The sequence below is a fragment of the Oryzias latipes genome, chromosome 11 (assembly GCF_053564925.1).
Source record: "Oryzias latipes strain Hd-rR chromosome 11, Olatipes_Hd-rR_3.1".
NCBI classification, from domain to species: domain Eukaryota; kingdom Metazoa; phylum Chordata; class Actinopteri; order Beloniformes; family Adrianichthyidae; genus Oryzias; species Oryzias latipes.
In genome coordinates this window covers 20,597,244-20,622,511 of record NC_136247.1, presented here as the reverse complement: position 1 = coordinate 20,622,511, position 25,268 = coordinate 20,597,244, and the positions used below count along the sequence as shown (strand labels likewise).

The following is a 25,268-nucleotide window of genomic DNA, read 5'->3' as shown; positions in this document are numbered from 1 at the left end:
GTTGCTAAGGGCTCTCCCGCTAGCTTACAGCCCCTCACACCCCCAACCTAACATTACCGGTGCAACAAAAATGGAGAGCAACGTTGTAGCTATGCAGTCGTACAGTTTTGATCCAAATTCCAGCTCAGACGAGGAAACAAAGACGTAGATTGATTTATTTCTCTACAAGTGGATGCATCAGAATGGAGCAGAGCAGGGAGCTTGTGGCCCAGCCAGCGTACTTTCTACATCACAAATTGTGGGATGTACAAGGATTTGAATGAAGAAATCCTCTGAAGTTCAACTTTGCACTTCATATTCTTTATGCATGTCCGACATTATCAGAAAAATTCTACAAGAACAGGTTAAAAACACCAAAAATACGGTCAGGATGTTGTTCTTCCAAGAGGATCTGTCAAATTTAGTGGGTAAAAAAAATGAATCAGAAATCCCTCTTACAGTTAACAACAAGAAGTAAAGTGTTCATTAAAATAAAGTCTAAGCAATTTATATTTTCTAAGTTTAATCTTTTGTACTTTTGTTTTTTTTTTATCTTTCAGACTCCTAAAGAATACGAGAGAGAATACAGCGGAGAACTTCAGCAGAAAGGGGTGGAGTCAAGCAAGTTTCACGGCTTTGCCTACGATGGGATTTGGGTAATAGCTAAAACTTTGACTCGAGTGAGGGAACTCCTCCGGATAAAACAGCGACAAAACATCTACCACAACTTCACAGTGGACGACCGAGAAGTAGGAAAAATGGTTTTGGATGTCATGAACGAAACAAACTTCTATGGTGTTACGGTGAGTTCTGAAGTATTCTGAGGTGTTTTATCAAATGTGGTTCTTTAAGTGCATTGCGGTCAGATGGTGGGCTTGTGTTAGTTATCCCTAAATTAGACCAACTGTCAGAGCACATGTTTAATCTGATATGTAGGGTGTAGTTCAGATCAGGAATTAAACCACCTATTGCGATACTACCTCCAGCTGTACATTGTTATCACTTTATTACATTTGAGTTTTTTAATTTTGTGAAATCACCAACATCATCAACAAAGATAGGTATTCCGTGTGCCAAAAAATCTTCAAATGGGTTATTTTTAGTGCTGTAAATGACTTAACCCTGTATTGACAGAAAATTTAAAATGGTTTGGAATTGGGATGTTTTTTAAACCCTTTGATGAAATCCACACAGAAAATTTGCATTTTTTTTCTTGAAAGATTTACAACGCATCGATTATGAAACCATGGTGGTTTGGTAAGTTTTTGTTCACAACAATGTTAGTTTAAGATCCATCAAAAATTTACATGCGAGTTCAGGGAAAAAACCCAACCTTTGAGTCTTCAGTTTGATCTAGTCATTTAAAAAAGTAAATAACAACAGATGAGTTAATCTCACCATAAAATTTGGAAAATTGGCCAAACATTTCCCACCACCAACAGTGTTTTTGAGATTTCACGTAAGCAGCCATTTTGAAATAAGCAGAAAAAGGCCTTCTGCTGCCCCTAGTGGATTGATGATGAACTACGGGGCAGAAAACATGAATCCAACCATAGGCAATGGGCTTTTAAGAAAGGTTTTGATCATGCAAATGAGATAGGGGTTTCAGAAATGCTTGCATCAAATATGATATGAATTGCTATATTGGTTAACAAAAAAAAAAACTTTACCATAGTTTATTATTTGTGATGGCATTTTTCAAGTAAAACTAATTCAAATTTTACCAAAATACCTGAACTTTCTTTATTTTTTGAGATGCAGACCAACAACAGGTTTCAAATCCTCCACCAGACATATTTTTTCAATGTAAATTTACCACAGAACATCCCAAAGATTAGAGACAAAAAGACAATTTCAGACCAGTATGAGACCCAGGGTTATGTTTGAGCTGCTAAGGGTGTGCAATAAAAATGTTTAGTTACGCTATCAACTGCAAAGCAAAACTGTTAGATTGAATGCAGACTTTCCCCACTTCCTATACAGATGAAGTGAGCACATTCTGCAAAGGCATGAAGAGACACGAATCACCAATCTGTAAAGCTGGAATCTTGTGGGCAGATGTTACTCTGCTCTGAATGAAGCATATTCCAGACATTTAATGCTTCATACTCACTCTACTGCATTTCAGATCAATCCAATGTGTTTATGCAACAGTCAGTGTAGTGTGCAGTTGTGTTAGTGTGTTAACTTCCTATTGAGTTCTTAAGAAATATCTCCTTTTTCTTTGTAAATGGAAAACAACTCTCAGTTTTTAGCACCACTAGGCATCCAGGGTTTTAGTCAAAAATCTGCACATTTTTGATCACTCATAAATGTGTTCAAATCATCCAAGCTGATATCCATGTTGTTTTGGGCAGGATTTTATTGTTTTTAAGAGTTTTCACATTGCACTGTTGGAAGCTGACCGAACCAGATGGAAATAGTTCACCAGGCTCATTGTTTCAGGCCAGTATTTCCCCAAACAAGCACAAAATACTCGCATCTGCCTTGTTTTTTTTCTTGTTTTTTTGTGGGCCCGTAGAGCCACAATGCTCATGCACAGTTTTTCAACAAGTATACCTCTCAGGCCCTCTCAGGGGTTTCTACATATGAAGTCAGAGAAAACAGAAATCAAATGCAGACCCACATGAAACCCACCTCATCACAACTACTGACCTTCATTTGTAGAGTCGGAGGCCCTTTGTGACTGAAATCCCAGGAGGTGTGTGTCTACTCTTGAATTAAACCAAATCGTCATTCTGGATGATTCACACTTTTACTTCCCCTATAAAGACACTCTAGGTCACCTTTTATTTGAACTGCTCAAAAGATTACGGAAAAAGTAGTAACATTTCAGTGGTTCTCTTTCTTTTTTTACTTGTGTTTTTTTTTATGCTTGCACATATTCATAGTAAATTAAACAAACCAGAATGTATTATCACAATGAAGAAATCTATTTTTTGCACAAGGTAATCTCATTCACAAATATTTTTACGGAAATGAAAAAGCATGTTTATTTTGTAGAACCCAGTGTACAACAGCGGAATTTCAAAAATCTTTGCATAGGAAACTTTACAATCTTTGTTAACACTGCTCTTTTGAGGTTTACTTGAAGTCAGTTCAAAATCTGAACGTAGATCTTATAAATCACCTACATTTGACAAATACTGAGGGGAACTTGTTTGTCTCTTGCCACAAACACCACACAAGTACTTCATTACGAACCCAATGTGTAGAAAATCATGTTTTTGTGGTTTTAACATGTTCTGGAGGTGGGGTTGTGATGATTTAAAGACTAAAATAGTATTTCTGAGTATTAGGTTAGAGGTGTGAGGGGACAGGGGAGAGCTAGCAGGAGAGCTTGCAAACCAATGGATGACAGGAAGTGGTGGTTGTGCAGTGGTAGGGCGGTTGACCCCTTGATTGGAAGATTGCAGGTTCGATTCCCACCTTGCCCGCCCATGTGTCAAAGTGTCCTTGGGCAAGACACTGAACCCCACCTTGCCTCTGGTGGAAGGCTGGTGCCAGTGTTGGGAGCTGCCATCAGTGTCAAAGCACCTTGGGCCTTTGAGGAACGTAGAAAAGTGCTGTATATGCCATTTATCATTTACACCGGCAGTCCTGCCAACTACTCAGAGGATATTTTCTAATGAACTTCTGCTGCTCTGCAGAAACTAAGTCCTAGAAAACTCACAGGTTTTTGATTTTGGCGAAAAATGGCATAATCATAGTTAAAGGACCATTTTTATAATAGTTCCTAAAGATGTTTGGAGTGGGACTTTATTGCTATTTTAAAATCCCATCCCTGAAAGCAGACTTACACAATTCATTTAATTTACAGAGAATATATTTGACTGCAGTGGATTTAGAGTAAAATCAATCCATCTGCAGACATTGGTCTGCAAAAAAATTCTGGCATTAGTATTTATTTGTTTGTTTTTTTAGTATGTGTTCTTTATCATTTTGGATTGACCCGGGTTGAGCTCTTTGTCTTAATGGCTCTCTTTATGTCTGCTGTACATACTCGTGTCTCATGAAAATAAACTGAATCCTATTTGTGGTGGTCTTAGTTGTGCAGCTGAATTGGTGTCAGAGGCAGCTGTAGAAGCAGAAGAGCAATCTTTTCTGGTTCCATAGTATCGATCTGGCTGCTGTTGGAGCCTAAGAGTAAAGAAAGACAAGCATTATCTGGGATGCTTCCAGGATATGGGGAGTGTAGATTTCTGCCAGACTTTCCTTTTAAATGCTGAAGTTTTCTTGGCGTCTGCATGGAAAGAAGTTTAATAATTTTTAGTAGTTGTTGTAGAAGTACAGTCATGCTTTGTTGTGTTGGTATCAGTGTCCGTGAAGCATGAATGTGAGTGCCTGAGGCATCTTTCCTTTTTCGCTTTATATTTGTGTGTGCATCAGAGCCGGTTTAGCTCGTGCTGGTTTGTGGCGCCTTCTGTCCGTGAAACCAGGGTTCAACTCCGGGCTGCTCCCTGTTCCCTTCTCTACTTCTGTGCCGGTCCCAAGCCCGGTTGCTTTGAGAGGGTTGCGTCAGGAAGGCCATCCGGCGTAAAACATTGCCAAGTTTACCGTGCGACTCGTTCGCTGTGGCGACCCCTGATGGGAAAAGCCGAAAGGGAAACAACAACATTTGTGTGTGCATCACGTAGCCGCAGTCTGACTTCTACTCTCTTTCTCAGCCCCTATATGCTTGCAGGGCTGACTCTATTAAGACATTTTAATACAATTTAATTAATACAGCAAAACCCCCATTCTTTGTGTACAACCCTTTACCAAACCTTTATTTAACCCCCTCAACAGTGAGCCAGCTTAAGCCAATGTGGGCAAATACAGGTGGGGTCACCACAGAATCTGCAGACCAACCCATTCGGTGGCCCACATTTTCTGCCCACTTTTTAACCATATGGGGTCCACTTGGCCTTGTAAACCTCGTAATTATTTAGATTATTTTTTGGTTTCTGGATGTACTTTGTACTTATTTTTTGTTCTTGTTCCAATGTATTCAAATGAGTTACCCCAAATATACTATGAAAGTTAGACATTATTTAGTTATTCAGTGGCAAGCACACAAAAATTATTAGGACTGTACAAAATGTGTGATAGAATACGGTAACCTTTGGTATTGATCCAGTTGTCTCCGTGAAAAGAGACATGAGGAAAAGAGGATCAGTTCAGCCATAATGAACTGTGGCAGCAGAATATTTGCCAATTTTTGCTGCTTCCAGGGTGATATAAATGAATGAATGATTGAATCAATCAATCGATCAATCAATTGATCGGCAAATACATTACTGTGATGAAAGTGGATGAATTTTGATTGTGGGCTGTCACTGACTTTTGCAAAGTTACAGTAACCAAATTAGATATTAAAAATAAAAATAAAAAACAACTCAGACGTTTAAACTCTTGTTAAACACAAATCCAAAATGTTTTTTTTAAAACAATTTCCAAATTATTGTGCCAATTATTTTAAATCTTCTTTATTAACATAGGTGAGAAAAAACAGTGATGTATAAAACAAGCAAATTTATTTTTGGTGAAAGAAGCGGATCCATCTGTTAAACATCCAAGCACAGATGATGTTGAATATATAAAGAGCACAAGCACGGACCGGCATGCAATCACACCCAGTAACATCAAAAATGCCACACAAAGACTGGGATTCAAACAGATGGGTGGGTTCCAGTTCTGACACATCAAAGCGTTCCGTCTTTTTAAAGAAAAATTGGCTCTCCAGCACCCCCACTATTCCCCTTCAGCTATCATTTAATCAGTCTGTGCAAACTATATCTATCTGTATCCATCTGCGTGTCTATCTATCCCCTGTTTTGTTGTACAGCAGCTAACATGTGAACCTAGTTAAATGCATAATTAAGATGCTCTGTAAGCAGATGGCAAGCTAAATGATTTGAGAACTCCTGGTACATGACACAGTGGAGAGAAAAAAAAAGTCTACAGAATGAGAACAGGAATAATGAAGAAGGTAAATACAATAGCAATGGCAAATATGAGCTGACGCCACCACAACGGTGCCTTTTTTTTCCATAAATATTTGGCAGAAACCTCCAGATAATTTTACTCCAATAAATAAGATATAGTTTTATTGTCTTTGTCTTTATAGAAGTGTTGCTTGTCCTGTGGTGATTCCCAACCCCGTTCAGGCTACAAACCAGTTTAATGTCAGACAATATTTCCATGGCCGTACGATGCGGCATATTTTGATCTAGTGCCCACTTCAGCCTGTACCAGGCTGAAAAGGTCATCTGATTTTTACTTTTTTTTACTTCTAGTTTCCCGTGCTATCCTAGGCACTTTACACACGCACAAACATACATTCTATAATTGTCCCATGTTGAATAGATAAAAAAAAAGATAAAAACCTTTGGACATTTTTTGTGGAACTCAAATGGGAAAAATCATACATCCTTATATTGAACAAACACATACATACAAACATGTATGTTCATATGTGGGTAACCCTTGTGCTATCCTAGGCACTTTACCATTGGGACTTGGGTCATCTAGACCCACTAGACAGTGCTCTGAACCTTTTTTCTTCAATGATTTGTGATCTTCACTGGTGTCCATGGATTACATGAAATCTTTCCACCTTTATCCACCTTTGTCATGGTAGGGAGAACACGTCAATGTAAGGGTGGGGTCATCTAAGATAGCACAAGGGTTAAAGGGCCTATACCATGCACAATCTTTTTTTTTTTAGCTTTTAAGTTTATTATAATGTTCATTCCTCACAAAAAGAAACCCCCAAGTGGTATTTTGATCTGTTCTATCATTTCTGAGTATTCCTATTGAAACCTGCGCTCTGAGCACCAGTTCTCACATTGTGGCGTAGAAAAGTGAAGAACAGCCCCTTCCAGGAAGAGTATGTGCTGCCGGCACCGTCCCCAGACTGTTTTCTGTAAAAAAGAACTTTTCTAAATATTTTTGTTTATTGTTAACTTTGCTAGATTGGGGGTTTCGACTGAGTGGTCAACACTAAATTAAGAAAGCAGCGGATGGATTTCCAACTGGTGACCAATTGACTTGACATGCGTCTATAATGAGTGGGGAGAATCTAGTAGTCTTTCAAAATAAGGCGTGTGTGTCCTTTAAAAGACGATGATGAGTAATCAAAGTATTGTTCACATCCATTGCCGTGCTTTTGAATGATTTATCGCGTGAGTTTGTGGTTATTTTTATGGCATAATTATGATTTAATGGAAACAGTGTGATTGCAAAATAGTGTTTTTTTTTAATTTGTAGAATTTCGCCAATGTTTTGCATATATGTGAAATTAAAACGCAGCCACTTGTCCAGTAGTCACCTAAATATCTGAACACTTGACACACCTTTTACTGTAAAAAGGGTTACAGGGATGGTCAAATTCTTTCAGCGAATGTTTCCTCATCTATTTTGATTATGAGCATTATAGAAGAGATGGATGCAGGCTCCAGTGTCCTACGCAGTTTCTGCCCTGATGGGTGGATATGAGTTGTCTGCAGTCAGAAAAGGGGCAAATCTGTACAGTGCACAGAGATGCCCCGCTTAAAATTCAAGGTCATAGGCCACCTTGTGAACCAGTGGAGTGAAAAGCCTCATGCACACTTTTTCTATGGGCATGCTGCAGGCAACAGGTTGTAGCGAGGCCTATGGGTTCACCAGATGGTCTAAGATCTTGATCGTTCCTGGAACCACCTACACGCCCCATGCAAATTTGCCCATTTTTCACCCGCAGATGACCCATATCCACCCGTTAAGGCCGTTGTGTCTAACGCTTGAAGCATTGATTGTTACTATTTGAATTTCAAGCCTCACTTGTGTCTTCATCTCTTGATGAAAAAAGTGAAATTGCCTGAACTGTTTTTAATGGCTAATATGTCTTGATTTGGATCAATTGCAAGCGTGCAAACACAGTTGAACCTGGCAGTCTTCCAAGGCCGATGCTGTTCCTGGGATATTAGCAAATGAATTGGCTCAAAGGTAATCTAGTTTACCTCTATAAACAGATCAATTTTATAAAGTTCTAATCGGATGAAAGACACTGTGCAGAAACTGAGACTTGCCCTTTTCCTGTCAGCACCCTCATGTCAGAGAAATACGGCGCACGAGGCATATCATCTTTGATCCTGTGTACAATAAATGAATTGAATAAGACATGTTGATCTACAGATATAAATCTGTAAATGTATACTTTCAGGATGAAAAAAAATAATTGTGTGTCTTTCCTTGTGTTTGTTTTTTTCCAGGGTCAAGTCATGTTCCGTAATGGGGAAAGGATGGGGACAATAAAATTCAACCAATTTCAAGGTAATTTGTGAGCACTTTCACTCCACGGTTTGTAAATTCATTTAAAATGTTTATTCATTTAAAAAGGGGGATATACAAATTTACACCCTAGTTACCCGAAGATTCATAACCTCTTTTTGTAATAGTAAAACCTGTCCAACAAAAAAGGCCTTCAGCTCTCATCTGTTTGCTCAGTTGTTGGAAAGAACAAGTTAGAGAAAAAATATATATATATTAATAAAATACAATGTTTGTAGACCTTATTTTCTAATCTGAGCTACTCTGATTCATTTGAGATTTTACTTGAGAGATCAAAAGGAGAAGAGCTTACAACAAGCTGAACAACAGTTCTGCTTTAGTCCTGACTGCCCTGACGAGCAGATACGGGTTGTCTACAGTCGAAAAATGGGTAAACCTCTACAAGACACACAGGTGAACCGCAAAAAATATCATTGCTCAGTGAACCTTTAGGGCGCAGGCACGTAATACAGAGTTTTCGTTTTTCAACTCCCCCCAAATCCTGCGCTCTGTGCCCTGGAAGCTCATTGGTCTGGAAATGAGGACATTAGACAATCAGAGTGTAGTTTGTGTGGGCGTCCTTACGTATCACATGCGCAGCCTGTGCATGTGCCGTCCACGTGTGGTCAGTATGGAGCCAGTACGCACACCTTACTAATGCCACGGCCACAAATACAACTGCCACCACATGATGGGGAGCCACCTGCAAAATCTTCAAGATTTCATGCCGCCGCCTGATTTTTTAGGAAAATCGTTGGCGTGGTCATGATTGTAGACGGCGGCCGGCCACTGGACAGTGTGTAAAAGTGTGACTGCCGCCTCTGATTACAAGTGCTGTTGCGCGGCCACCTGTTAAATTTGTTGAAAAACTTGCAATTGAGTCGCAGCACTGGCATTATGGGATATGTCACCTTGGCATAACAATGTGAATGTAAAGTAAGGACACTGTGCGACAGCATCACGTGGACTTTATAAGTGCGTTCAGCCTATTTCTGCCATACAAATATTTCACTTTACATTGATCATACGCACGCCAATAGTATGTACCATTTTCATGACGTTCCTTGAGGTGAACATATGAGCCTACAATTTCTGACAACTTGTTAAACAAAACCCTTAACATGTAGACTTTAACAAGCATGGAAAATAAGGCAATGATCATGTCAAGGGATACAAATTCTGACTACATTTCCTTCACATCACTGAAATGGTTACATGTTGAAGCTTTGCTGTTTGAAATCTTCGGATCAAATAAGGAGAGAAGGGAAAGGTTGCAATGTCTTTGTCATGTAATCACAGATGGTGATGATGTCCATTGTGATGGCTGCCAGAGACTAGAATCCACTGGTCCTGTGGGAGTGATAATGGAAGAGATTTGCTCATGCAACTCACCCTCCCAAGAACAAAAAGACAAATCAGGTTGTGCCCAATGCTAAAAAAAAATTCCAGAAGTCTCTTCCCCTTATATCCAACTCTCTAAACTCTAAACAAGCCATTGTTACCTGCAAATGTTGGTTTTTGTTTGACAAGGTCACAATACCCCTAAATTTACACCAGAGAGGCAGATTGTTGTCTCTCAATGAATAAAAAAAAAAATTCTTAAATAGCTGCGTTTGAAGCAAAGCTCCATAGAGTGTGATGTTGACTTGGAGTTTGCAGCAGTCTGTGTGCTTTGAAGTCTTTAGTCACTTCAGAGTGGTAGGTTAATGGTTGAATTTTGGTCAGGCCCTACTAAAGCCTACCAAACCCAGAAGTTGAGTCCTTTGACCCAGGAAGTGAATCTGAAAAAGGTAAGACACAAGTCAGCAAAACATACTAAAATACATAAACATAACACACCCAAACAAACCACCCAAAAGAATAAAGGAGTTAACAAAGTGTATGTCAGTGTGTGTCATCATTATCAGGGAACTTGCCCAGATGTTACAATGGTTGAATGTGTGCACCCACCTGAGCATATGATGTGTATGTGTGTGTATGTTTGAGTTCCTGTGTGGAGTTTCAGTCCGGGGAAACTGCCACAACGTTACTTGCTGTCGATTAAATATCTAAAACTCTGGTGTTAAAAGGGTTAACATAGGGAAAGCACAAAAAAATAAATACTTCTGTGTTTGAATCTTACAAAGCACTTCCAGTGCTGGAGGTTGTTGGTAATGGTAATGCGTAGACTTATACAGGACCTTACTACCTTCTCTGAACTAACTCCTTGAAGGCCCAAAGTGCTGTGCAGTCACTGTCCCTTTCACCCATGCACACACACATTCACACACTGAAGGCCGCTCCGCTGCGTAACAATGGCACCAGCCATGTGGGGTGCAGTGTTCTACCGAAGAACACTTGAGCACATGGGGAAACTGAACCTGCAGTCTTGTTTCTATGAGGATTCCATTCTCATTTTACAGATCAAAGAATATTCTATAAATGTATACTTTGCAAAAGCATCGATAAATTCCCAGAAAGGGGAAAAAAAAGATTGAAAAGATTTTCCATGTAAAAGAAGGAATGAGTGTAAAGCTATTGTATGTTCACACGGGCCTCAGCAACACGCATTCAAGCGGCCACTTTCAAAGAAATGTCTATGTAAACGCGCATACGTGCAGATTTTGGGCTTCTGTGTTTGGAACTCACTACACAAGTTATTAAGTCCATATTCGGGCAAAAACGCGCAGCCATGGACACACTTTGAAAGCTAAAGACTACATTTCATTCTGTGGATTCATCTCTATGGTCATAGTGCTTTTATGTCTACATTTATACGTTCTTGTTTTTACAGAGGGTCGGGAGGTGAAGGTGGGCGAGTACAATGCAATTGCTGATGTGCTGGACCTCATCAACAATGCCATCAAGTTCCAGGGTAAGAAAACTCTGATTACATCCATTTTCTAATTGTTGTAGGGGGGGGGGGGGGGTAGAAATGTTCCAACACTTGTTTAGATGTTGTGCATTTTATTGGAGCTGCAAAATCACAGTCAGTCACCATTAAGATAAAAAAAAGCAAATATTTAGTTATTTTTTCTCCGTTTTTCTTGATCATCACTAAAGTTAAAAAAAAAAGCTTCATGGAAGAAAATTGAAACTAACCACCAGATTGTAGCTTATTTTGTGTCATATACATTGTTTTCACTATTAGAGAAAGGAGGACAAAAAGACAGGATTGCTGCTGTTGCATTTTGGTGATTTAATCAGATCAAAGCTGGATGCTGCAGCAGTAAACCGCTGTGTACTTAAACACTGCATCACGGTCGCACAATCAGTTGACTGACAGTTGTCCTGCTGTGACAAACAGCCTGCTTTCCAACTCTAGTTTGTGCATTCTCAAACTGCTCGAATCACTTCAGTCACAACCTCACAAGACGGCATGATGGGGGGACGGGGGGTTTATACCCCTCTATTTTTCAATACTGTAGTTCATGCAGCACAGATAAAACCAAAACAGATGACTGATAAAAAATATACTTTCAGTGGCTGTGCGTCAGCAGGTTAAACAGATGTTTGCCAGTTGATTTGTTGAGGGTTCCTATCCTATGTTTTTATTCTCATGTTGCCACCACTAGTAAGAAAACTGCAAGGCACTTTAGAAGAAAGTCTGCTCAATGTTTTATATAAACTTATTCACATCCAGCTTGTTCATGTCAGACGAGGTGTGTATTATCAGAAATTAACAATTAACAAACAATGTGGAAGCCTGAACGTGAAGTCCTTTCATTTCTGATAATACACAACTCAAAGGGCATCATCCCTTACATACCATGGTCACTTATAAAAGTATTCAATCAAATTTTACTACTTTAATTTTATTTTTTATTAGGTTTAAGTCACTTTTTCACAAAAAGCGGGCTATTTGATACATGGTAAGACCCCACGCCGAATTCGCACTGCAATGGTGAAGAAAAGTGGTTTGCTAAACACGATAAATTAAACAAAGCATCAGTTGCTACGGTTACCAGCTAGCTTTTAGGCCAACGCAGTCATAAAGAACATTTGTGCTACGTAACCAGATTTTCTTTTTTAGGTGTGCATTATTACTGGGGATTATCCATTTTTAATCCACACCTACCAGCCAATCAGAATCGAGTATTCACCCAGACCATGGTATAATAAATAATAATGTAATTCTAACCTGCTTTTGAGTTCATTGTCTACACAGAAGTCCATCATTAAAATTTTTTGCCATGAACATAGTTACTTTGCTTTATTTTACAGGTCAGTTTAGTCTTTCAAAGTGAAATCTTCAGTCAATTCAATTCATTTCAATGAGGATTGTGCTGTCATTTGTTGTTGTTTTCTGTTAGTTTATTTTCAAGAATGTTTTGTTTTACAGGTCTATTGCATCACACTAGGTTCAAGTATTTTAAATTAATTAGTCTTAAAGTATTTACACATCTGGTTTTCAGTTCATCTGTTTTGTCATCCTTTTTGTTTTTTTCCTTGTTTCAAAGTTTTTCCATGTTTAAGTTCTTGTATAATAATTGTACATTTCTGCCTCCAATCTTAGTCTTCTGCATTTTGGTGTTTTTTTCAGTTGACAAAGTATTGGGTTTATGAGTAACTAAAACATGTTAGTGATCCTTTGCTATATTGCAGCTACATTAGAACTTGTCAATCAATCAATGAGTTCAGTTTTCAAATCTATGTAAATCTCCTTGAAAATTTTTGTTTCATTCTATGATACTGGAATTATTTTTCTATGAAGGTTTACACTTTGAGAGTTGAAAAAAGAGAGATAAGTGATAAATGAGGCGAAACTACAATTTGTTTAAGAAGTCTTTATACCAAATGACTTCCAACAAATTTCCAAGTTTTGAGTTTTTAGATGTGTGTAGACCTTCTTTAAGTTCACAGATTCACTTTCTCCATTTAAAGTACTTCAACTCCAACACACACATTCACACTGACTACAAGGACTCTTAACTTTGGGTTGCACTTTCTCAGCTGAATTATTCACCAATCCATTTTTCAACTTCAGTTTCTGTCCCGTATTTCTTATTACCATTACTGTTAAACAAACAGTCTCAAAGAAAAAGAAGCTTAGTTCCGTGTCCCTTGACAGCGTGGGGATCGGTACAAACCGATACTATTGTCACTAGTTGGGAAATTAGTGAGAAAAAAGTACAATTTAAGAAAGCCCTGACCAATGACTGAACCACTGCCAGCAGAAATATTCCGCTATCGAAACGCCGGACCAATACATTGATTTTGAAAAACTAAATAAAAATAATCAGAGAGGAATAGAGTGATACAGTTCAAATGTTCAGCAAGTAGTTGGTTTGGCAGCAAGTTACAGAAATTCTTTTTTTTTTTTAACTTTTATAACAGATTCTTCCTTCTTTTTTTTTTAATGCTCTGTCTTGTAGGTGTGGAGCCTCCAAAGGATCGCACCATAGTGCGTCCACAACGGCGGCACATAAATGTGCCACTCTACAGCATCCTGTCCACCATCACCATTCTGGGCATGCTCATGGCTGGAGCCTTTCTCTTCTTCAACATCAAAAACCGAAACCACAGGTTAGCACAGGAAAGGGGTTACATTCAAAGAAGGACATACCTAACGAATGAACAGTGCAGGGAGGAAGAGACTCATCAGCTGTTAAAGTCCCACTTCCATCGTCTTTTGATGTGTTTTTAAAGCGTTCCCAGTGGTCTTTTTATGATGATCAGGCTGTTTTTAGCCAACATTTTAAAAATCTGTGTTGTTTTCTAGGACACAGTTTCTGTAGAGCGGCAAGAGTTGATTAGAAATTTGCCTCTGAGTTGGCGCATAGCAGCCCCACCCCCCTTCCCCTTCCCCTCACTGGGAGCTTGTGACTTCACACCTCCAACACAGCACTACGAGGGAACAATAGTGTTGAGCAAAATGGAAGCTATCCAGCTGTACAGTTTAGATCCAGATTCCAGCTCAGACGAGGAAAACAAAGACGTGCATGGATCTATTTCTCTACAAGTGGATGCATCACAACGGAATGGAGCAGGGAGCTTGTGGCACACCTGGCATACTTTCTAAATCACAAATCTTTTTCAAACAGCATTGTTGCGTCTGCTCTGGATGTACAAGGATTTGAAAAAAGAAATACTCTGAGGTGCATTTTTATACTTATTATTGAATGGATTTAGCCGGACAGTCTGGAGTCAGATGGGGGAACTTCCGGTTCCGGTTGAGGACTCTTGGTTCTGGACATTGATGTCTGCAGCTAGGTTCTCTTGAGCTCGGATGAGGAAAGCAAAGACATATATAGATCTAGTGATCTATAAGTGGTTTTCTAAGAATGGAGCAGAGCAGGGAGCTTCTAGTCCCTCCAGCGTATTTTCTACTTCACAAATACGATCTTTTTCAAACAGCAGTTTTTGTCTGCTCCATTTTCCCCATGACTCGAATAAAGCATTACTCAGAATGGCTGTTTTAATCGAAATTTCCTTTACAAATGTCCTCAATCCAAAAAAAAAAAAAATGCCACATGAATATGTCAAAAACACCATTTTCATTGAAGTGGGTCTTTAAGAAAGACAGACTTGGATGTAGGAAAGTCACAAAACTCTTTTGATGTCAAATAAAAAAACATTTTTTTTCATGATTTCACACACTATTATAATTTTTTTTCAAAAATGTATCAATCAAATGTTGAGGCATTTTTTACATTTATGTTGCTTTTTTCCAGACTCATCAAGATGTCCAGCCCGTACATGAACAACTTAATCATCTTAGGAGGCATGCTCTCTTACGCTTCCATCTTCCTCTTTGGGCTAGACGGCGGATTTGTCTCGGAACGGGTGTTTGAGACCCTCTGCACCGTAAGTTACTTGACACTTTTAAATAACATAAATTGAAGTCCAGATTTGATCTTAAAACATCTGTTAGTGGTAATCAAAGGGATTTTTCATTTTTATTTCTTTCGTATGTATGAGGCAGATTTAACACAAATGTTTTATTTTGCTTTCTTTTACACATTAAACACGTGTGCACAATGTGCCACAAACTATGGCACCAGGATCCTCCTGCAAGTCTTTAACTAGCACCAAGCACATTTATTCTCCTACCCTTTAGGTATAGCATTTACTCTGTGACTGTGTAGATACTGGATTAATTAAAGAGTTTTGATTACAGTGATAAGCCGCTTTTCCCTGAGATAAAACTTGACCACATGCAGAAACCGGCACAAGCACAGCAAAGTGATGTCAGACACCTCAAGCTCCTAGTTTAAATAGCATGGATGAACAGATTGTGTCAGAAGACAGGAATTCAGGTTAAACCCCTGATAATAATGGTGGGGCCTTAAAAATGGGAGTTTACTTTTTCTTCAATCTTCTTTTCAGAGCTCTTCAGAACATTCAAATGCTAAGTTTGGTGAAGGCAGACAGTGGTCCCCCTGCTATATTACCTTTCTCATTCTTGCTGTATTATCCTTTTAGTGCAGTTTTTATGCCTATTTTCTTTTTTCTGACTGTACTCTGTGCTTTGCGTCCTGATTGGCTGTTGACTACTGTCAATCAATCCCCTCTGTGCCGCGTCTACAGGTCATGTTCAGCTCTCCAAATTTCCATAAATCTTTGATCAGAAGCAGATCTTTGTTTTCCTTTTATAATACTGGACTTCTATGTCTATGAAGGTTGAACTTTGAGTTTAAACAAGACAGTAAAGTGTAAAGAGTGTGCAGGGAGGAGCCCGTACGCAGTCGCTGCAACACCCGAATTTCCCAAGCTGGGATCAATAAAGTATCTTTATCTTTTCTTATCTTTACAGCCTCAAATCATCTATAATTGTGGTAAAAACAATGAAGGCGTCTACTTTGCGGGTTCTGCCGGGGGTTATTTTTAGAACGCAACTCCCTCAATAAACAAGGGAGCCCACAGCACATGGTACTTCCTCTCATTAGAAATTTAGCATGTCCTATTTAAAATATGTAAAAACAGCAGTGCATTTTGGGAATTTATGCTCTCAAAGTGCTGCAATGACTGAACACTGAGCTGTATAAAATTGTTGATGTTACGATGAAAGAACATTAGTGTCGACTTTAAACAGGCATTTTCAGTTACTCTAAGTTCAAATTTTTCACTTTTACTTTTTTTAAGGTTGGGTGGGAATTAGATGCTTTTAACCCTTGTGTTATTTTGTGGGGTCCAGATGACCCCACCCTTACATTGACGTGTTCTCCCTACCATGACAAAGGTGGATAAAGGTGGAAAGATTTCATGTAATCCATGGACACCAGTGAAGATCACAAATCATTGAAGAAAAAAGGTTCAGCGCACTGTCTAGTGGGTCTAGATGACCCCACTCCCAACATGAACGTGCCTCCAAGGCACGTTCATGTTGGGAGTTGGCAATCAAAACACAACACAATTCTCACAATTCTGAGTGTGTGTGCGCGCCTATCTGATTGTGTACCCTCTGTATGCCTTCGGGGTCACAGGGTTGCCAGAGCAGGCAACAGTTGGGGGGAGGCGCGGTACACCCTGGACAGGGCGCCAGCCCGTTACAGGGCTCTACTTATTCTTAAAGGTTAATTGTGATTGGGTAATAAATTGCAACAGCCCCTTAACAATAAAAGTGAAAAAATTTTGTGCTGAACCTGTTTCAAAATGTCTTTCTACATAAGTTAAGCTTTGTGTGTGGGGTGGGGGGTTTACATTATTTTTAACGCAAAGTGTGCAGCACTATATGTTAATTGTTTATGAAAAATGATAAGGTCTTTAATCTCTATATACAGAAAATAAAAATTAGTTTGATTTGATTTGATTTACCAGCTTTTTAAGATGTAATTCTGAAAATGAAGATAAAAATGAAAAACTAAATTCTAAATCGTATTAATGACTTCGTAACTTTGTTTTTACTGTGAGCTAATCTTGATCACAATATTCTTCTTTTTTTTAAACAGGTTCGCACATGGATCCTTATTGTTGGATACACGACCGCTTTTGGTGCTATGTTTGCCAAGACGTGGAGGGTTCATGCTATCTTCAAAAATGTCAAGATGAAAAAGAAGGTATTTTAAAAAAAGCTTTCATCAGTTATTAAGAACCACTAGAAATGTGGCCGATACGATTCACACAGAGTGATGCCGCAGATCTTAACAGCCACTAATATTTGAAAAGTACTTTCCTTTTCACACTAGCTCATTGTTCCTTACTGGTATTTTTAGGATATTGTCACAATATATGTAAAAAAAAAGTGTTAAAAGTTAGGAAAGTGTGCAAAATATGTATGAAAGTACAAGAACTGTTAAGGTTAAAGTTAGTGGCAATTAAAAACGAATTCAAGTACAAAGTACAAGGTAGTTTTCTTCAGATTTGTTTTTTTTTTTTGAGGATTCTACTTAAAAGAAAAAAAACAAATTTTAACTTAAGAAGAAAAACTCAAAGAATCATTTCTGTTCCTCACAAACAAACAAAAAAAAACTTAAAGAATTACGACAACAGAAAGAAAGAGAAAGGACACCAAGAGAATTAAATCTGTGGCAACCAAAACCCATTCTCTGCTCCTCAGTCTTATCCTGGAGGCTCACGTGTCGTGAAACCCTCACACGTGTGTCGGTGACGGTGCTCAGACTTGTGCCTCGTATTAGTCTGAGAGACTGGAAGCCTTGGTACCTGCTTTGAAAGTCTCCTCTAAGAGAGAAAGAGACAGATCCAGTAACACAAATGGCTTTTTAAATATTTGACACAATCTGTTTCACTGGCACTATTATAGACAGCAGTGACTGGGTTGTATTTTTAGACTTTAACTTACCTTTTACTTCATTCCCTCTTTTCATGTTGGAGAGCATGTAGGTGGGCTCCCGGAAAGAAGAAAGAGAGCCAAAAAAGAGGGATTGTTCAGTTGTTGAAATGAAAAAAAAAGGCTAGATAGATAGAGGGAAGAATAGTCACCAAATGGTTGGTTTAAAGATGGAAAATGAAAGGCAAAGCCAGCTGGAGCGAGAGAAAAAAGGTGGGGGAAAAAGTCAAGAGCTACTATTACTCTTAACATCCATTTTTGTTAAGAAAAGTAGACTAAACAGCAAGGTTGCCTTTTTTATTTTGATATCATGTAGTTGCGTTTCAGCCATTGACTGCATATGAAGACTGGACTGAGTGAGTGTAACATAACCCGTAGAAAATGGCTTACTTCCAGCTTGAACCAAATTAAGTCAATTCAGTCATCCTGTTTTCTTTATATGGACACCGCCACGTAGAAACCAGATGTGGTCAGTATTTCTCTACCTTCTATTTGGAACATGAGGGGGGAGGAGTCACTCAGTCCAGTTCTCATTTGCAGTCAATGGTTTCAGACCAGTTTTCCTCTTGCTCTTTTCCACCTAATTTCACTTCCACAATATCGTTAAGTGCTTATAGTCCCACTCCAATCATCTTTTGATCTGTTTTCAGAGCGTTCCCAGTGGTCCTTTAGTTTTGATAATGCAGTTTTTTCACAAAAGTCATAATAAACATGTTGCTTTCAAGGACATAGTTTCTGCAGAGCAGCAAGAGTTCATTAGAAATTCAGCTCTCAGTTGTGGGCGGAAGTTTAGGCATGGAGGAGTTTGTTTGTTTTTTTACCTCACAAGCACAATCTATTTTAAAGGACATTTTTTCGTTTGCTCCTGATTCAAATGCAATTTTAAGCATCATTGTAATAATAATAATAATAAACTGTATTTATTTAGCACCTTTCAAGATACGGATCACAAAGTTCTTTACAGTACAACACAAAGTAAAACACAGAATGTAAAAACAGAAAAAGGAAAAATAAATTAAAAAAATCTGTTTAGCTGCTATTTAAAAGGAAAACACTGAGTTCACAGGCTGAGGTCAAGTGCAATAACAATAAGACGGAGCAGTGTCCGCCATCTCTCTGCATCAGGATGTCTTCAGTTACTCTATATGAAGGGCTGTTTCAGTGGAGTGAGCTCCTCAAAAACTAGACTGAAACTGATTTAAAAAAACACACCATGACTGTCAAAAGCAGTTGTAAGTTATTCAGCAACAACTTTTAGAAGATTTTAGAAATAAACGGAAGATTAGAGATAGGTATAGAACTGCTCAAGGGGGAAGGATCAAGCCCAGGTTTCCTTAAAGAGAGGAAAGTGCTCAGGGACTTGACTAGACAGCAGGGACGAGTTCATTATTGCCAGGACCCAAGGACCAATGGACTGGAAGACATCTTTGAGCAAAGATGTTGGCAACACATCGAGAGAGCAAGAGGATGTCTTCACTGTGCCAGCTGATTTGACTAGCTCCAAGAGAGAAGCGGGTAAAAACCTTTCTAAAATCCCAGGCTGAGGAGGACAAGGAACAGAACCAGAACAGCTGCGTGACACAGAGAGCTGATCCAAATTTTTTGATAAAAAAGGAGAAAAACCTTTCACAGTCATCCTTCGAATGGAAGGGAACGGCAGGTGTACGAGGCAAAACGATGTCACTAATGGTGTTAGATAGACAGCACCTTAGGATTACCTTTCAGAAAGGAGATTGGTGAAGTATGTAGTATGTAGTTTCTTCAAAATAATTCCGTCATTAGAAAAATACAAGAAGAACACGCCAACAACACCAAAAACAACATTTTTATGGAAGTGGGTCTTTAACTCCAAGATGTATGTCACGTTGGCTCACGGCTTGGGTTTGTGTGCTGGGCCGACTTCATCCAGGCTGATTGAGTGCAGGTGCTTTGGCATCAGCCGCCTGATAGTTGGTGTTTCTCCCCTGAAATGTCTGCCAACTACTGTCAAGGGAACGGCAGACACAAGTGTTAGCCTCAAATTGGGAGGCTTGTCCATCCTTCTTCTCTCCCTCTTCACTTCTTCTTGGAGAGCAAAGATTTGAAATCATGGATAGGTCTGAACAGGGCTATAGTTTTTGGGCTTCAATTGTCACTCATTTACTAGGTTTCTTATTTTCTAATACGAAGTTAAATAATCTACAGGAGAGAAAATAACAGTATGCCAGAGTTATTTGGGAAAAGAAAACACATGGCATCTCTGTTAATTAGAGGAATTATTTAGTCATTCAAAAAGAAAGCTGTTGGCTGAATAGCTGATCTTCTTCTTTCTCTTTCGGCTTTTCCCATCAGGGGTCGCCACAGCGAATCATCGTCCTCCACCTCACTCTATCATGGGCATCTTCTACCCTAACGTTAGCCAACTTCATGTCCTCTGTTAAGACATCCATATATCTCCTCTTTGGCCGTCCTCTTGCCCTCCTGCCAGGCAGCTCCATCTCCAACATCCTTCTACCAATATATCCACTATCCCTCCTCTGAACATGTCCAAACCATCTCAGTCTGGCTTCTCTGACTTTGTCCCTAACACAGGCAACATGAGCCGTCCCTCTGATGTACTCGTTCCTTATCCTGTCTAACCTGGTCACTCCTAAGGAGAACCTCAACATCTTCATCTCCGCTACCTCCATCTCAGCCTCTTGTCTCTGTCTCACTGCTACCGTCTCTAACCCATAGAGCAGAGCTAGTCTCACCACTGTCTTGTACACCTTTCCTTTGAGTCTTGCTGGCACTCTTCTGTCACACAACACTCCTGACACTTTCCTCCAACCGCTCCAACCTGCCTGCACTCGCCTCTTCACCTCTTTTCCACACTCCCCATCACACTGGACTGTTGACCCCAAGTACTTAAACTCCTGCACCTTCTTCACCTCAGCCCCCTGTAACCTAACACTTCTACCTTGATCCCTCTCGTTCAGACACATGTATTCTGTCTTACTATGACTGACCTTCATGCATCTTCTTTCCAGAGCAAACCTCCACCTCTCTAGCTGTTCCTCCACCTGCTCTCTACTCTCACTGCAAATTACAATGTCATCTGCAAACATCATTGTCCAGGGAGATTCCTGTCTTACCTCGTCTGTCAGCCTGTCCATCAGCATAGCAAACAAAAAAGGACTCAAAGCTGATCCTTGGTGTAGTCCCACCTCCACCTTGAACTCCTCTGTCTGACCTACAGCACATCTCACCACCGTCATACTTCTCTCATACATGTCCTGAACTACTCTGACATACTTCTCTGCCACTCCAGACGACCTCATACAGTACCACAGCTCCTCCCTCGGCACCCTGTCATACGCCTTCTCTAAATCTACGAACACACAATGCAGCTCCTTCTGACCTTCTCTGTACTTTTCCATCAACATTCTCAAAGCAAAAATGGCATCAGTGGTGCTCTTACGGGGCATGAAACCATACTGCTGCTCACAGATCTCCACCTTCTTCCTAAGCCTGGCTTCCACTACTCTTTCCCACAGCTTCATTGTGTGGCTCATCAACTTTATTCCTCTATAGTTGCTGCAGTTCTGCATGTCACCCTTGTTCTTAAAGATCGGAACCAGAACGCTTCTCCTCCATTCCTCAGGCATCTTCTCACTCTCTAAAATCCTATTGAACAACCTCGTTAGAAATTCCACTGCTGTCTCTCCTAAGCACTTCCATACCTCCACAGGTAGGTCATCAGGACCAACGGCCTTTCCGCTCTTCATCCTTTTCAGAGCCTTCCTAACCTCATCCTTTCCAATCTCTGCTACTTCCTGCTCCACAACAACCACATCTTCCTCCCTTCTTTCCCTGTCATTTTCCACGTTCATCAGCTCCTCAAAATACTCCTTCCATCTTTTCTGTACACTCTCCTGGGTTGTTAGCACCTTTCCATCTCTGTCCTTAATCACCCTTATCTGTTGCACGTCCTTCCCATCTCTGTCTCTCTGTCTGGCTAGCCTGTACAAGTCCTTCTCTCCTTCCTTTGTGTCTAACCTGTCATATAGCTCATCATAAGCTTTCTGTTTGGCCTTTGCCACCTCTCTCTTCACTCTACCCTGCGCTTCCTTGTACTCCTGTCTACCTTCCTCAGTCCTTTCTACATCCCACTTCTTTTTAGCCAACCTCTTCCTCTGGACGCATTCCTGTACTTCCTCATTCCACCACCAAGTCTCTTTACCGTCTTTCCTCTTTCCAGATGACACACCAAGCACCTTCCTACCTGTTTCCCTGATAGGAAGGTGCTTGGTGTGTCATCTGGAAAGAGGTTGTTGGCTGAATAGCTGATCACTTTTTTAAAATGTTTTTTTGCAAAGAAATTTCGCTTTAAGTCACAGAGCAATGCTAGATATTTTTTATTTATTTAAAAAAAGTAACAATCCAATGTAGATTACGTGTTATATATTAAATGTTTAGGGCTCATCTGTGAAACATCCTGCTTGAGGATGTGAGGGCTTCATCCAGTGTGAATGTTTTTAAGAAAAAACTTAAAACATTTTAGCTTAGCTGTTAGGGTTTTTGTTTTCTTTTTTTACATTTCCTCCTGTTTTAAGCTGATTTTATGGACTTTTTTTCCCTGTTTGTTTTTTCATGAAATTACTATTATTTATATTATTATTTCTTTAAACTTTGGTTTGTTTTGTTTTCTTATTTATCTCTCTGTAATTTGAACTACTTTGCACAGTGTAAGCGATATCAGACGGCGTTGGACTACAAACCTCCCGTTCCTGTGCGTCCTCCACTGAGGGAATGGACACCTGTGCGAGTTGCATCAGGGCTTTGCCATTCTCTCAGAGCTCGACCCATTTTCTCTGACCTTTGCTTTGATCCGTGCTTCCAGACAGTCAAACGCTGTAATAAATCAAGATCACAAAGAGGTCATGGCTTTCATCCCTCTGAGTTTAAGATATAAAAAAGGGGGGCTTTTAACGCTTGACAGCTTTGCCTTCTGTTTGATGGATCTTTTTCAGATCCTCACATAAAAAGTGTAAAAAGCGGTGCTGATGTCCTGGCATTAGGAAAAAAGCCATGTGCCTATTTTGTAATGAAATAACCTAATAATGTTGGCACTTTGTACATACATATTTAATAAGTTTCTGTTCAGATGGAGGAAAATGCATATTAAAAGTTAGTGGATAAGCAAAAGCTGTATTATAATTAAAAAATGAATACATGTTTGAAATATTCACAAATTGATTTTTACAAATATTAGAAGGTGGTGGACATTGTAATCACTTTATGTCTTCTTCCTCTCCAGATCATAAAGGACCAAAAGCTGCTGATCATTGTTGGAGGGATGCTTCTAATAGACTTATGCATTCTCATCTGCTGGCAGATTGTAGATCCGCTCAGGAGGACTGTAGAAGAATACAGCTTGGAGGTCAGTGAACGCTGAAAATGCTCCTAATTCTATATTATTTGTATTCCACTTTGCCGTTTTTGTCAAGCCGACATTCCTCGCCTCAACTGGGGACAATCAAAGTGCTGCGAGAACTTGCATTAATTTCTGGGGCTGAAAAGCAACATTTGCGCCTTAAGCTGTGTCCAAGGCTTCTGTGCTGTCCTTGTTGTTTTCAGGTCAGTATGTGAGCCATTGCTGCCTCCTGCGCTTGTTCCATTGTTGTTCCATTGCCAGTTTGGATACAAGTCACTGGCAAGGTCCACTGGTGAAGAGCCACAGTGTCATGCTATTTTGGCTGAACGCTATTTCCGAGTTATTAGTGTGGCTTCACTGAATGACGAGCGAAAAAACTGTGATTCTCTGAATGAAGCATTTGGTTGTTTTTTTTAAGGGACAACAATGAGTGTTCTGTTGATTTAGATATCATTGACATATGGTGTGTTCTTAAACTTATATAGTGCTTTTCTACCTTGGTTAACCCTTTCACATTGTAGCTTCAGCTCCAGTGTTGACATTCTTGTGTCTAATGTGACTCAACCGTTCAGGTCATTAACTTTTTGCGTTTCAGATTCTGATAGCCTTGCTCTGAAATGCAACATTTTACAGTAGTGAAACGCTTTTGCAATCAGCGTAAATCAGCTGATACTGACGCAGAGAAAAGCAGCCTTGCTCTGAAATGCAACATTTCATGCGACTTTTCTGTACACCAGGGTTTGTTTGAACCCCGTCAATCGTGTTTAAGTCCAAAGACTTACGATGGATGTTATTTCTGTGTCGCTGGTGCCATCTCCAGTGTTATAAGGTTAATGCTGATGTTAACGCATACATTCACACACTGACTGAGGTTCCAATGCCATGGCATCAAACTGATGCAACCGTGTCTCGCTAACCTTGTTGGTAACATGTTAAAAAAAAAAAGGTCAGACACCGCTACATGTTAGCCATGTTTGCGTATTTACAACATCCAACCTTTGGAACTCATAACTGACATTTTGAAAGGGTGCCGTGTATTTAAGTTCAGTTCAGTTATATTTTTATAGCCCAATATTACAACACAGTTGTCTCGACAGTCCTTCACTAGTTGTACAAAACATAGAATCGAGTATCTTCTTACCATATATTTTTTGTTTTGTTTTTTTTTGTTTTTGTAGAAGAGGATAAAAAAGTACAAAACAGAATAGTTTCAAAACTAAAGTAATTGGGGCCCAACTGCAAAGTAACCAAATGAAAGAAAGAAAGAAGTGGGACTAAACTGAACAGGCCTGACCAGACTCTGGTCACACTGGGGAAGCTTTATGGACAGGGACAAACCATACTGGACACATAAGGGAGGGGAAAAGAAACTAATCAAACATTCCAACCAATTATTCTGATTACTCAACAGGAAAACAGAAAACAATCAAAATTTATATAATATAAAAGTAGTCTTCAACAAAAGGTGGACTAAATAATTTCCTGCAGTCCCCCAGTGGAATTTCCCAATCTGCTCTGCTGAGTACTATTGATGGGCTCACCTGGGATAGAAACAAACAAACGTGAATAAACTATTTTTCTCACTAAAACAAATTACCCAAATGTGTGCAGCCATTGTTAATTTATTTTAAGTTTACAAAGTAAAACTAAATGCTTATTTTTTTAAAGAAAAATGAAAGAAATCACTAACACCTATGTGGTGGTTTGAGGTTCAACCACCACATCCACCATATCCTGTAGGCCACATGTGTCAAAGTCAAGGCCCGGGGGCCAAATGTGGCCCTCCATGTCATTTTCTGTGGCCTGCAAGAACCTAGAAGTTTTTAATCTCTTAAAGTAAAAATAAAAATTGGTGTGTTTTTATTCATATCTAGGGGGAATATCGGATTGGGC

The 25,268-nt window shown here is 39.5% G+C and overlaps 1 protein-coding gene across 1 annotated transcript in view; it reads left to right on the top strand.

The window, feature by feature from the left end:
• The window catches only part of gabbr2 (gamma-aminobutyric acid (GABA) B receptor, 2), a 207,538-nt gene that overhangs the window by 117,528 nt on the left and 64,742 nt on the right, over window positions 1-25,268 (top strand). Inside the window, exons 7-13 of the mRNA XM_023959777.2 lie at window positions 540-782; window positions 8,214-8,274; window positions 11,045-11,125; window positions 13,626-13,776; window positions 14,925-15,057; window positions 17,142-17,249; window positions 23,259-23,381. Of these exons, the coding sequence (XP_023815545.1) occupies window positions 540-782; window positions 8,214-8,274; window positions 11,045-11,125; window positions 13,626-13,776; window positions 14,925-15,057; window positions 17,142-17,249; window positions 23,259-23,381 (900 nt within the window). The remainder of the gene's footprint in view (window positions 1-539; window positions 783-8,213; window positions 8,275-11,044; window positions 11,126-13,625; window positions 13,777-14,924; window positions 15,058-17,141; window positions 17,250-23,258; window positions 23,382-25,268) is intronic.